Consider the following 12713-nt stretch of genomic DNA (forward strand, 5'->3'; position numbering starts at 1 on the left):
ATTTCTTATTGGTCAGTGCCAAGGACGAGACACTGGCCTCAGAAGGATCTGTGGTGTGATCTAGTGCAGTTGTTCTTATGTGTAGAAATGAGCCTCTTCCCAAATTCATAAAGCAATCCTCCATGTGTTGGGTTTGTGTGGTGGGGTTTTTGTATCTGGGGGAGGGGAGGGCGCTACAGGCGTAGCTCCTGTGAGGTGCTGGTAGAAGGGTCCCTGGCTCCAGGTGGGACAGAACTCTGGCCAAGGCCGAGGCAGTCAGCGACAGTGGTAGCACCTCTGTGAGAACATATTTAAGAGGGGAAAAAACAAAAACAAAACAACTGCAGGAACCTGCAGTGGAGAGGGTAGTGGGATGAGAGAGAACAACTCTGCAGACCCCAAGGTCAGTGAAGAAGGAGGGGGAGGAGGTACCCCAGGTGCTGGAGCAGAGGTTCCCCCGCAGCCCGTGGTGAGGTGGCAGCTGTGCCCCTGCAGCCATGGGAGGTAACGGGGGAGCACAGATTCCTCTGCAGCCCATGAAGGACCCCACGCTGGAGCAGATGACTGTGCCTGAAGGAGGCTGTGACCCCATGGGAGGCCCACGCTGGAGCAGTCTGTTCCTGAAGGACTATGCAAAAGTCAGGTACCTCTGACAAGAGAAATGAAGGAATCGCATCACTGGGATTTTTTTGCTCTGTGGAGTGTCAGTTGTTGCATTACAGCAGTTAGGGTCTTGTGTTAATTGTTAGAGAAAGGAGAGACAAAACACAGCTGCTATTTAGCTTTATGTGCAAAGAATGTTTATTGCATGACATTTTGATGTGCATAAGGATATTTATCTAAGGGGCTTTTCTACAAAGTAGAAAGTGTAGGAACTTTTCTGTGTAACAGAATTGTGTCTAATCCAAATTAACGGAAAGATCTGCTAACATAAAGTACATTTTAATGTCAAATCTGGACTAACTTTTGTGCAAACTAGTGTTCAGTGAGGCAAACAGTACTGACAAAATCTGTCATTTTGTGTGGCTTCTGCACTGAGGCCGGTGAAACTTAGCATTTGCCTTCATATAAATCCCAAGAGACTTTAAAGTTCACAGTGATACCAGATTTAGTGAGATTGTAGGTGTTAAGCTCTTGACCACAACCTTAAAAGATGACAGTGGTTTCACTCTGAAACTTTTCAGTGTAATATAGGGGCTGGGGAGAGACACAAACCTTGGGACCAAAATAAAATTTATCAGCATTTGTGAATGCTTATAGTCAAGGCTTTCTTTGGAGGCTGTCTTTAGTGCTCTAAGTTGACTTTCAGAGCTCTGGGCATTGTGGGTTATTTCTCTCCCCCAGTTAAAGAGCAGAATTTCATCCATGCAGTAGATTTGATACAGGTGGTTTCTTGCCTAAGCAGCTCATGCATTCATCCTGGACTATATCTGCGTTGTAATAAAGCATCCAGCCTGTGAAAAGTGTCTGGTTTCAGCCAACAGCACTGAATATAACTAATGCACTATGAAGTCTTGCATGGAAATGGGAACTGAACAATGTTTAAATGACATTTGACAGCTGGTATATTGCACATTTAAAATATGGTTTGTTTTATATACAACGTAAAATCAAACTGTAGTTTAACCATGGAAGGTTGAACCATATCCTAGAAGTCAATAGTTTTTCTAAAGTGAAATGAGACCTCCCCACCTCCCCTTTCTGTATGCACATACAGGCTGTGCAGAGGAGGACTGCCTGTGCCTTACTCTGGTTTTGGTAGCCACAGAATAATGTGCCCAAATCCCAGCACTTAAAAAAACAACCAACAGGTTCTTCCTGGACATCAACTGCTCTCAGAACACATGAATTCAGATGGGATTTTTACACACAGTTCTCTAGCAAGTGAAAAATGACATGCTTATATCTTCCTGGACAGGGATAAGACTGGCAGTAGCAAGGCAAATAACTCAGCTTCACTGTCAGTGACATTCAGACTGAAAGCACACAAACAGTACACAACCCTTGGCTATGCTGTAAATTTAACTCATGTCCAGCACAGTGATGAGTTGCTGGATTTCCAGCAGTCCAATGCAAACCTCAAATATAAACTAGGAAAGCTGGTATTTTGCCAGTGGTTCTTACTTTTTCTTGGAACCAAAAGCCTGAACTGACCTTCATTTCACAATAGCTTGACAGCAGCCCCTCCTGTGCAGCAGAAAGCATTCTAGGCTCTAGAAGGTGTTTAAAGGTGCTTGTCACTCTTGGCTTCAGTTGATTTTTGGAGAACTGACCAAGCCTGGGTGCTTTCCCACGTCTTACACTGTGGTGAAAGAGGCCTCTTGGAGTTGACTAGTTTCTGCATTGAAGGATCTTGCTGCTAAGTTTCTGTCATACTCCCTATTTGCAGCCACATCCCTATTCTGCAGTGTCACGTGGACTTTGTTGGGACAGCTGCAGTGTCTCAACACCTCATAGTCTGACCAAGGTTCAGCTTGTGGTTGGGTTCTTGAAAGGTTTTCCAGGAAGCTCTAAGATAGGGAATTTATCAAGGAATGATGCCAAGAACAAATTTGTCATTTAATGAGGGAGACATTTCCCCCCACCAAACCTCTGACTTAGTGTTTAAAGAAGATACTGAGCCATCAAGCAAAGGTGAATCATAATTTCATGACATGAGGGACAAGATAAGTATAGGGTGCTTTAATTTTCAGTCCTTCTCAAGGCCTGAGATGGCTGCCAGAAACAAAGACAATACAATTTATTCTGTTTATGGGCTGAAACACCTACAGTGCACCAGCCTCTCCCTCTCAGTTCATCTGAAATCATTATTGAAAGGAGCATTAAGAAGCTGTGGGCCCTGGCAGCTCCCCTGCAGACAAATGTCTCTGAATTCCTTTATAGTGACCCATCCCAAAATGGGAATATTCTCTAGCCATCAGACTTGCTTAGGTCAGAAAAACATTGCCTTTGCCCTGATAAATGATGAAGGAGAAACGGTCTGATTTTCAGATGTCACACAAGGGCAATGCATTTCTCCCAGGGGTGTCTGTGTTTATGTTGGAATTGCAACACAGAGAGCTGGGATGGGACTGCCTAGGAAAGAAAATTATTTTCGTAATCATAGAATCACAAAAAAGCAGGAAGGGAAAGCTATCCATAAGGAATCCCCCAGTCCATCCCTTGTCTTTATGCAGAGCCAGCTATTCCAATGCCATTCCCAAATGATGTCTAAATTTATACCAACAGGCTTAAATATCCCCCTGTCTTTCACAGGCAATCCATCCCAGTGCCATCCATCCCTATTATTAAGAAGTATTCCAGGGGATTTGCTCCTTGATGCAATTTAAACCTCTGGTTATTGCTGCTGCTGTTGGTGTCTCTACTAGTACAGTGACCAAACCAGATGCAGTACTACAGCTCAGACCTCCTGCTGAAGGCAGTCTAATCACTTTCCCTTTTTTTTTTATATCCCAGTATAATTTTTTTTTTTTTTTTTTTTTTGCAATAACAGAATATCGTAGGCTGATTTCAGCTTGTGACTCCCTAACTCCATGGTAGAAGTGCCACTTAACCTGCTGTTCCCCTTTCTGAATATGAGCAGTTGATTATTCCTGATGAAGTGTAGCACCTTGTTCTCATCCTTATAAAATTTTATTCTGTTTTTAGACCCTTTTTTCAACTTGTCTATATGATTTAGAATTCTAGTCCTCTCCTCCAGCATTGCTTATAGCCTCCAGGCTGATGTTACATCTTAAATAACCACTTTGCTTATTCATGATCCAGCTGACTAATGAAATGCTGAACACCCCTTGAACTAAGTGACTCTCTGCAGACCCTGTGTGATATATCTTTCCATGGTGACAGTGATCCATCGCTGACTCTCAGCAGTGACCCAGCCAGTTTTGCTGGCCTCAGAGCAGTTTCCTTAGTTTGCTTCTGACAATGGTGTGTAACACAGTATCAGAAATCTTCCTAAAGTTGATTAAATTTGGCTTTATGCAAGGCCTTTTACCATGTCACAGAAGGAAACTAAACTGGTTGGACTTGATTCTTGACAAATACCTCTTATTTGCAACTCTAGTTCTTGTTTTCCGAATGCTTACAAACTGTAAGTGGGATTAGTGCCTCTAAAACATTCTCAGGAATTGATGATAAACTGGTTCATGTGTCATTTTCCAGTTTCTCTTCCCCTTTTTAAAGATAGTCACTGCATTTGCCCTTTTCCGTGGCTGGTATAACTCAATCTTCCCTGAGCTCTCAGCAATAATTGCTGATGGTGGTTGCTTCAGGTTCTTCTTTAAATATCCTGAGGCAGGTCTAGCGATAGCCCTGAGTAAAAAGAGAGCTCTAGGCAGATTGAAACCAGATGAGTGACCTAGCACAAACCTACAAGCATAAGTAACCAAAGCAAATTTCTGCTAAACGTTCTTATCTAAAACAAGTTCTTTGGTATTAGTTGTGTTAGCCTACTGCTCACTACTTCACCTTGTTTTGGGTGGTAGATAAAAGAGATGCTAAGCCCTGTATCACTTTCTAGGCATCAACTTGATTAACTTTCCCCTTCTGCTGAACAGAGAACAACTCTTCCCTTGGTTTTTGTCTTCCTTACTCCCCATGTGTTTAAAGAATGCTTTCTTTATTCATGTTTCTCACTGTTTGCATCTGGTTCTGCTTCTTGGCCTTTCTGAGGCTGTGCCTGTATTCTCTTGCCACTCTATTATTCAAGTAATAGTAACCAGACACAGATTGTTCTGTCTCTGTGCTTTCTTCTTCTGTTTGAGTTCAACAAAGGGCATATGGCCATGTTAGCAGGCAATGGTTTAGCATTTCATATGAGACTGGGATTAACCACCCTATTTGCCCTGTGTACCCATGACTATAATAATGGAGTTCTAAAGTTAGAGTCTTTGCCTGCACCTTCCTTTTATGCACACATATTTAATTCAGGCCTTTAATGTTAGTGATTTTAACTAGGTGTATATATTTTCTTCCTCCACTGCAAAGACATAGCTTTCAATACCTCTAACACTTAGGCATCAATAAGAGATTTTCTGAGGGAGCTACCAGATGTCTATCGTCACTAATCATCTTCCCAATAAATGTCTGGATGTTTCTGATTATTTTTGGAGGAAACTCTTCTTTTAGCAAATGTAACTGGATGATCTTTAAGGTCCCTTCCAACCCAAACCATTCTATGATTCTATGGTATGATAACTAGGTATGGATTCTCTGTGGAAGAAGAAAACTAAGTATAAATATTCCCGATGGCCCTCTGGGATTGACTATGACATTCTTCAGACAGCAAATAGAACCTCTTGGAATTTTCTTGTCCTTCAAAGTAAATTCAGTACTGGTATCCCGTAGTCATAGTAGTAGGCAATAGTGAATGTAATAGCAGAGCAAGTCATGCAAGTGCTTTCATGCTTCTCTCTTCGTCAGCTTTGCTGGAAGTGATAGAACGACACAGATTTCTGGAACATTTCCATGCAGACTGTCTCCTGTTCCCTGTGAATTGAGAACTGCATCTTGGATCATATGGTTCTGTTAGCAAGAGGAGTTGGGAATTCTTTTTGTGCTTCTTAAAGACCGTGGCATTTGACACAAAAACTGGCCTGACTCTGCAAGTGCAATGTCTGATTGTTTTACGTTGGCACCAAGCAATTAAAAAAAGGACATTATTTTAAGCTTAGTAGTGTGCTGTAACACAGAAATAACACCTTCCACCCCGTTAGATGGTGGATAGAAAGTGTCCTACTGCAAATATCCCCCACTGTCACAAGTGGGAGCAGGTTCAGTGGTGTTGTACTGTCTGGATGGCAGTAGTCCAGTTCAGCAAGGGCTTCTTCTGTGGTGCTATTACAGTGTTATGCCTGGATAATGGGTAGTTGAGCAGACAGAAACCGAGACAAAACCAGTTCATCTTCTCACAGAAAAGCTTTATTGGATGCATATACAACTATGCAAAACTTTGCTGTGATATATAGACTCTAATAACAACATATCACCAAACCATGTGTAGGCATCCTTGAGCCTTAGCATCCTGGGAATGACATATTTCAGGACCTTCAGCTTCTCCTATTCCAAATTTTTCCACGTTCTCTGCTCTGACCCCCTTTATACTTTCTGCAGTTGTTTAAGATTGGTAACACCTCTGCTTACTTCTGTGGTTGCTCTTCCTCCCTGAGATGTCAAATTCCTTTCCTTACATTGTGGGTTGTACTGCTTGTTCTACCTACCTACAGAAAAGACCAAGCAATTATGAAAAAGATTTTTCAAAATATGTACAATTTTAGAAAATACGATATTGATACCTTGAAAAAATATTAGAACAAACAGTGCTTTCCATCTTATCAAAGTTTATTGCATCCGTAGGCAATTCCTTTTTGTCCTCTTCTTGAAGCTCATGTATGAAAAGTATGATATGTCTGTGGGACCGTAATGAGGGTGTGCACAAGTAACACATATGCCAGGGTGAATGAAAATGTAAGGTTTGGATTTTGTGCCAGAATTTCCATTTGGTGTTATTTAAAACTGCAGAGCAGGGCTAGACTTGTGACCAGCCCTAGAGGAGTGTATAGTCAAACTGTACGATGTTGTTCCATTATATCCTGGCTCTTACGGAGCTGCTCCTTTAATAGGCAGCTGAGGCCTATGAAGAGACAAACAATGTTAAATTGGGCTATCTCACACCACTTCAGGCATCCGACTTCAGAACTCGCATTAAGAGTCTCGGCTTCTCATGAAGTCAGTGGAGCCGTTTTGATGCACATGTGTGCCCTGACTCACCTTACAAAGACCCCATTGACTGAGACCTTCATGTGGACCTTCCATGCAAGGGCAGCTGAGTTTCAGCTGTACTTTGGGCTAAACGTTTGCTCAGTGTGCCATTCCTGTAGGAACTGCCCCCACAACTCTGGGCTGCCCCCCTGCAAAGTCCTCTCTTGCACACATAAGGCAATTCCACTTTGACAGAAAATGGTCAAGAGCCTGGAGTCCTTTGAGATAACTTTTAAACTAACTTGGTCCAGAAGCATAAGCATTAAAATGAGGGATGTGAGAGGTAATTCTGAGCAAGCCACAGGGGGCAAGTAAAATAGAAGCAGAGTACATTGCTGGTGACAGTCCCTAGGGCTATAGAAAGCCAGGGATAAATTGTCTCTCAGCCTGGGAAGGCTGATACCTCCACAGCCTGTCAAGTTAGTTATTCTGTACAGACCAGGAAGGCTGGAGCCTGATCCCTGTTGAGATGAGGTGGAGTGTCCTCCCCTGAGAGAAGGACAAAGCTGTGCACTGAACAGATACGTTGTGAGATGGGTCTTTAACCACGCTCTGCAGAAAACACATATTGAGACCCTCTCTCTCTTTTCCAAAAGGAATCATCTCCACTTTCTGAACACTTGATTTCAGCCAGCTCCTTACGGAGATCCCCTGTCCAGGAGGGCTCATGCTTGAGCTTTGTCAGGACTCAGCCTATTGGTAAGATCCCAGATCAAGAGTTGAGCTTGAAACAAACATCCTTAAACTTTCGTGGTGCGTAGGTTTTGCCTGGGCCATTATCACGGTTACCTGGTGTCATGCTGTGCAGGATGTATGTTCCTGGTTGGTTCATGTGCCGATGTTGCTGTTGTTCGTAAGGCTTCGGTTTCAATGTAGTTAAACAAAGCCCATAATGGAATCTGCCCCAGACCCAAGGTGCCATCAGCAGGCCCTGGATCTTTATTTTTCCAAGCAAACTTCTGAGTTTTCATCTCATTTGAAATGTCCCAGAATAAAATCTCACTTTAAGAGAGTTACAGCTAAAGCAAGGGGTGGGAGCTGCCTATTTCAGCACAGTGCCTTTGGGAGTAAACGCGACAAACACAAATTGCTGAAGACCCTCTCATGTGGGTGGCAGCAGCCAGTGTTTGCCAAGGACATGGCCTTCAAGCAGCAGAGGCAGAGGAGGAGTGCAGCAGCGACCATCCATCACATTGTGGTCCCTTTAAATCTTCTTCCCCACTTGGCAGCTCCAATTTTTCAGTGTTGCTATAGCAAGTCTCCATGGCAATGACCCTAATCAGGGAAGGGGGGATGCAGGGGGGACGCATGCTCAGAGCAGCTGCTGGAACCTCGCCTGCTCGTTACAGCTGCTCCGAGGGTCTGGCACACGGGTGAAGAGGAAGATCAGGTACTTGGCAAACTGGTCCTTGGGGTGCATCGCAAGCCCGTGGTGTGTCGCTGCAGTGATGTGTGCATGTGGGTTTGCGTGTGCGTGTGGGTTTGCATATACGTGTGGGTCTGTGCTTATCACATCTTGTCCACTCCTTTGTGGGGAGCGTGCCGGGAGCAAACTGCTGATTTTCACTATTTCTCTTCGTTTCAGGCAGGGAAGAAAGCTTGAATTATTGATGAGAGCAATGGCGTTGCCGGCTGTCTGGAGCGTGATGCGTGTGGCGATCCCGTTCATCTTGGTGGTTGGCCTGCTAAGCGTGAGGCTTGTGGGGGCCAGCCAGGACTCTGGGAGTGTCATTCCTGCAGAAAGTACGTACCTGCCCTGCCGCACTCATGCCCTCCCGCTGCACTGCATCCTGCTTTGTTTCCTCCACTTAACCCACAGCGGCCACACAGATCTTAAGGTCCAGGGGAAGCGAGGGAGTAATGATGAATTTGTAACGCGTCAGCAAAACACAAGAAAACAGCACCTATAAAATCAGTAAGCAAGCAAAATATTAGTAGTTATTTAGGAAAATATACTAACTGCATTCTATAATTTTCATTGGAACTTCTTTTAAAGCTCTTTGGTTGTAGGTCTTTTAGATCTGCTTCTCGAGAGTTTTGTTTCCAGATTTGCCACGATACATATGACATCCTTGCTAGTCTGGATATTGTTGAAAGAAAATTTGTGTTTATTTCTGCTAGGGCATTACATTTTGCTTAGTTTAGTATTTGGTTGGAACAATAGGTCAGGGGAAGCTGACCCCAATGTTGTATTTGTAAAACATATATAGATCTCTGAAATCCTGCTGCTATTCTGCAAACCTGAAAAATAAATAAGACAGACTGGCTTGAGCACACCGTGGAGCTGGGAGCTCTTGAATTTTGATCACAGCTGATCACAGCTCTATATTATCTTCTATCACAGCTCTATATTATCAAAATGAGGCAATAGTTCGAAGATATTAGAGGATGGAATCAATGTTCTCAGGGTGTTTTGGTGACAACAAGTAGGAAGTAGCCACTCAGAAAAAAATAAAGGAAGGTAATTGCATACAAACCAATCTCTAGTTCTTAGTCATGCTTACTTTGTATCACAGCTATCTTTTTGCATGACTAGCAAAACATTTAATACAAGACTGTATTTAGTCACTGCATTTAATTCTCCTGTAATTCCATTGCTGGTTTTCAAATACACCTATGTGTATTTGTCTCTACAGGACTTAAATGTCAAATTCCCTTCTTCTTCCACTCTCTTATTTTTTTATTAGTGCTAAATTTTAGTCTGTTCCAAAACAGACCTCACCTCTATTTTGTGTCTGTTTTCTAGGCATTAATTAACTTTAATAAGGTTGGTGACAAGTAGTCCATTTTTTCTCCTCAAGGAGAAAATCATGCTTGAAAAACAAATTATATGTGCCCTTTGTATGTCTGTGTTAGCAGAGGCAAGTCAAAGCATTTTTGGGAAAAGTACATAGTGGCTCCTTGTTCTGCTTGTGTAGTGGAAACTCCCATTTCATCTGTAGAACAAAACTCTTGGCCAGAGTCTCCAACCCCAGTCTGAAGGAGTTATCTTTTGATATCCTGTGGCCAGGCTGCTGAGTGCCCTGAAGAGCCCTTGAGGAAGATTCCTTGTCTTGTCTTACTCCTGCATGTGAGAGTGAGGAATGAAGGGCAGGTCAGAGTGCTTCTGTGGCCAGGGCAGACCAGCGTGGTGCTTGATGCTTTTCCCTGTTCCCAGGTGTGCGACATGGGACTGGGAACATGCCTTTAGCAGGAACAATCCATCACGGACCACACAGCACTGCAGCCTCTCTCTCCCACTTGGTGGGAGAAATGTGTCCCTCCTGCAGCACCACAAGCAGGAGAGGGGCAGCAATGCTCTCGTGCAAGTGTGGGAGGTGCAGGAGTCACAGGAGAAAATTGTGAGAGTGAGTCAGGGTTCTTCTTAGTATTGCAGAGAGATCCTGCCCTGTGTGTGGCACCGATGTCTGGCTTGGGGGTACCATCACCTGCTCTCCATTTGGCATGCTTTCTGCCAGTCAGAGAGCCAGGCCCAGCTTTTTACTAATAATGCTAATTAGCAGTGATTAATCATGTCCTTATACTTTACACACAGCACTTTGCATATGCAAAAGACTGTTCAAGTATGAAGTGGTGTTACTAATGTTTGTGAATTATTTTCTTAAAGTTCAGTGCAATCCACTGAAAAAAATTAAGTAATTTCCTCAACCTCCCATTGCACTTATGGCCCAGATCACCCACTGTGAAAGCTGAAATGTGGAAATTGAGGAACAGAAGCTGGTCAGTCTGTTTTCCTTAGCCAAGGTGAATGAAATACAAAGAATAAACACCATGTGCATGTGAGGGAAAGTAAATTAGGCTTCCACAGTGCTTTTAGTTCAATTTTTTTTGCCAAGAAGCCAAGAAGCATATTTTAAGTTCCCCTCCCCACTACTCCCCAAACACACAACGACATGTACAGTCTTCGTGCTGACAGGACCCATTTAAAGAATTATAGCTGACTCTTGGTAATTCTCATTATGTTAATCCACAAACCTGTTAAGTCTCCCTATGAATGATAGTCTGTTCCCAGCTGTCAGCAAGGAATTAATAGCACTCTGCTGTGCTTTGCTATGATGTGACTTAAGGTTTGGTTTCATGATTGCTTTAAGTTGATGTAAACCTGTGCTGCCTCTGCCCTTCTCCTCCCCATGACCTGCCCTCCTGTCCTTGCCCCGTTTCTTGTTCTGGCCACAGAACTGGGGCATTTAGGATCTGATCTGGAGAAAAAAAATCAGCGATCCTGCTGACCGAGCAACTGCATGGTCACTCCTGGTGTGAGTAAGGGAAGGTGTGGGTAACATGTAGCCAGGGCAAGAAAGCAAGGTGGAATTTCTCCTATTGGCAACAGCACACATTCAGATTTGTTTAAAACCTTTGTGAAAACAGACCCTTCAACACCATTTCATTGAGGAAATGTCCACAAGCATTCTACTGAAAATATTGTGGGCATGAAGAGAGGTTAAGTCCAGCTAGACAGGCCAGCTTACCAGCCCAGCTCTTCAGTCTGGAAAGTAGACACTGAGGCAGAGAGTGATGGATAGCAGCAAAGTCCTAAGGGAGACAACGATGGTGAATTTTTAATAGCTGTCTCTTACACTGCAAAAATTAGAGGAAGGAAATGAAAGCAGCAGATGTTAAGCTCAGAGCAGACAGTAATGGTATTTTGTTCACTCACTGAATAGCTGAGCTGTGGAACTCATTGCCACGGGATGCTGTAGATGCCAAAAGTTTACCTGGTTTCAGGAAGCAACAGGGCAAATTCATGTAAGAAATATTCACGGAGGACTTATCAGGTGTAGAAACACCAGCCAGACTCAGGATATTCTCCAGCATCTTGACAGGCTAGAAGAACATTGCTAGAGACTTATTCTTCCTTATGTATCTACTATTGGCTGCTGTGAGAGTCTGGCTAGTATAATAGTTTAAAAGCCTGATTAGGGTCAGGACTTGCACATCTCTGTTGGTAAAAGTCCAACTGTAGCTATAGGCTTTCCAGGTAGTGGGGTATTGCCCCTGTTTTATTTGGGGAACTGCATTCAGGTTGCTCTGTGCTAGTGTAGGATGCTTGATGGAGAGATCAGAACTGCCCTAGTTCAGTCCCCAGAGTGCTGAACAGATGTGTTCTCTGCAGGGCTGCATGGGTGGCAGAGTCCATAGCCAGCCACCTCCCCAGCTGCTCATCACCTGTTCTTACAGAGGTGAGGACTTTCCATCTCCCCATATCCCTGGAATTAAATCCCTGCTTTGATCCTTGGCTCTCCTTGAGATGTCAGCTGCCTGGAGGGGAGCTGGAGGAGGGTAGGTGGGAGTGAAACACCTCCTGAACAGGTCAAAGCCCCTAAGAGTCTTGCTGGAGACCAAGAAGCGCTCTGGCTGCTCCCCTCCATCAGCCCAACTCAGAAGTGCGTGTTGGCAGCAGGGTGCCAGGCGCGGGTGCTGCAGTGCTGCACGGGAGGTCCCTGGCTCCAGGCAGCTCCCCAGCTATCTCAGCAGCAGCTTTGCACCCTCTTTGCTTTGTCAGAGCAGCACAAGTGGCTGCCTGTGGACAAGGATTTCAGCACTCCTCCCAACATGAAGGCTCTGTGATCAATGTAAAATGTCCTCTGTCCCCATTCCCCCTGCCTCTCTACCAGGATCTGCAATTTCTTCTGAAAACCCACACTTTATTAACTCTCTGACTGAATGAAAGGGCCTGACATCAGTGCAATTTGAACCCTGGCAGAGCAGAAATGCCCGGGTCCAGAAATGATCCATTTTAGTTGTTGTCAAGTCCCTTCTTGCTCCTCCTTCTCCTTCTCTTCTCTGCCTTTTCCCTGCCCCTCTGGGCACACACACTGGCACCAGCTGCAGAGCCAGTGGGTACCTTTGCATTCCTGGCAGAGAAAAAGTACAGCAGCAGGTGAAAGGAAACAAATACAGATCTGGCACTGTCCCTTGCCAAGCTGCTCTGTAAGAGCTCCTGTTAGAACAGACCTGCCTGTCTGAGTTCTGAA

The 12713-nt window shown here is 44.1% G+C and overlaps 1 protein-coding gene across 1 annotated transcript in view; it reads left to right on the top strand.

The window, feature by feature from the left end:
• Nucleotides 1–8114: 8114 nt before the first annotated feature.
• The window catches only part of LOC104461665 (neuropeptide-like protein C4orf48 homolog), an 8954-nt gene continuing 4355 nt past the window's right edge, over nt 8115–12713 (top strand). The window contains exons 1-2 of the mRNA XM_010073323.1: nt 8115–8128; nt 8324–8481. Coding sequence (XP_010071625.1) covers nt 8349–8481 — 133 coding nt within the window. The 5' untranslated portion in view covers nt 8115–8128; nt 8324–8348. The remainder of the gene's footprint in view (nt 8129–8323; nt 8482–12713) is intronic.

Source organism: Pterocles gutturalis, unplaced genomic scaffold (genome assembly GCF_000699245.1).
Source record: "Pterocles gutturalis isolate BGI_N339 unplaced genomic scaffold, ASM69924v1 scaffold10112, whole genome shotgun sequence".
NCBI classification, from domain to species: Eukaryota; Metazoa; Chordata; class Aves; order Pterocliformes; family Pteroclidae; genus Pterocles; species Pterocles gutturalis.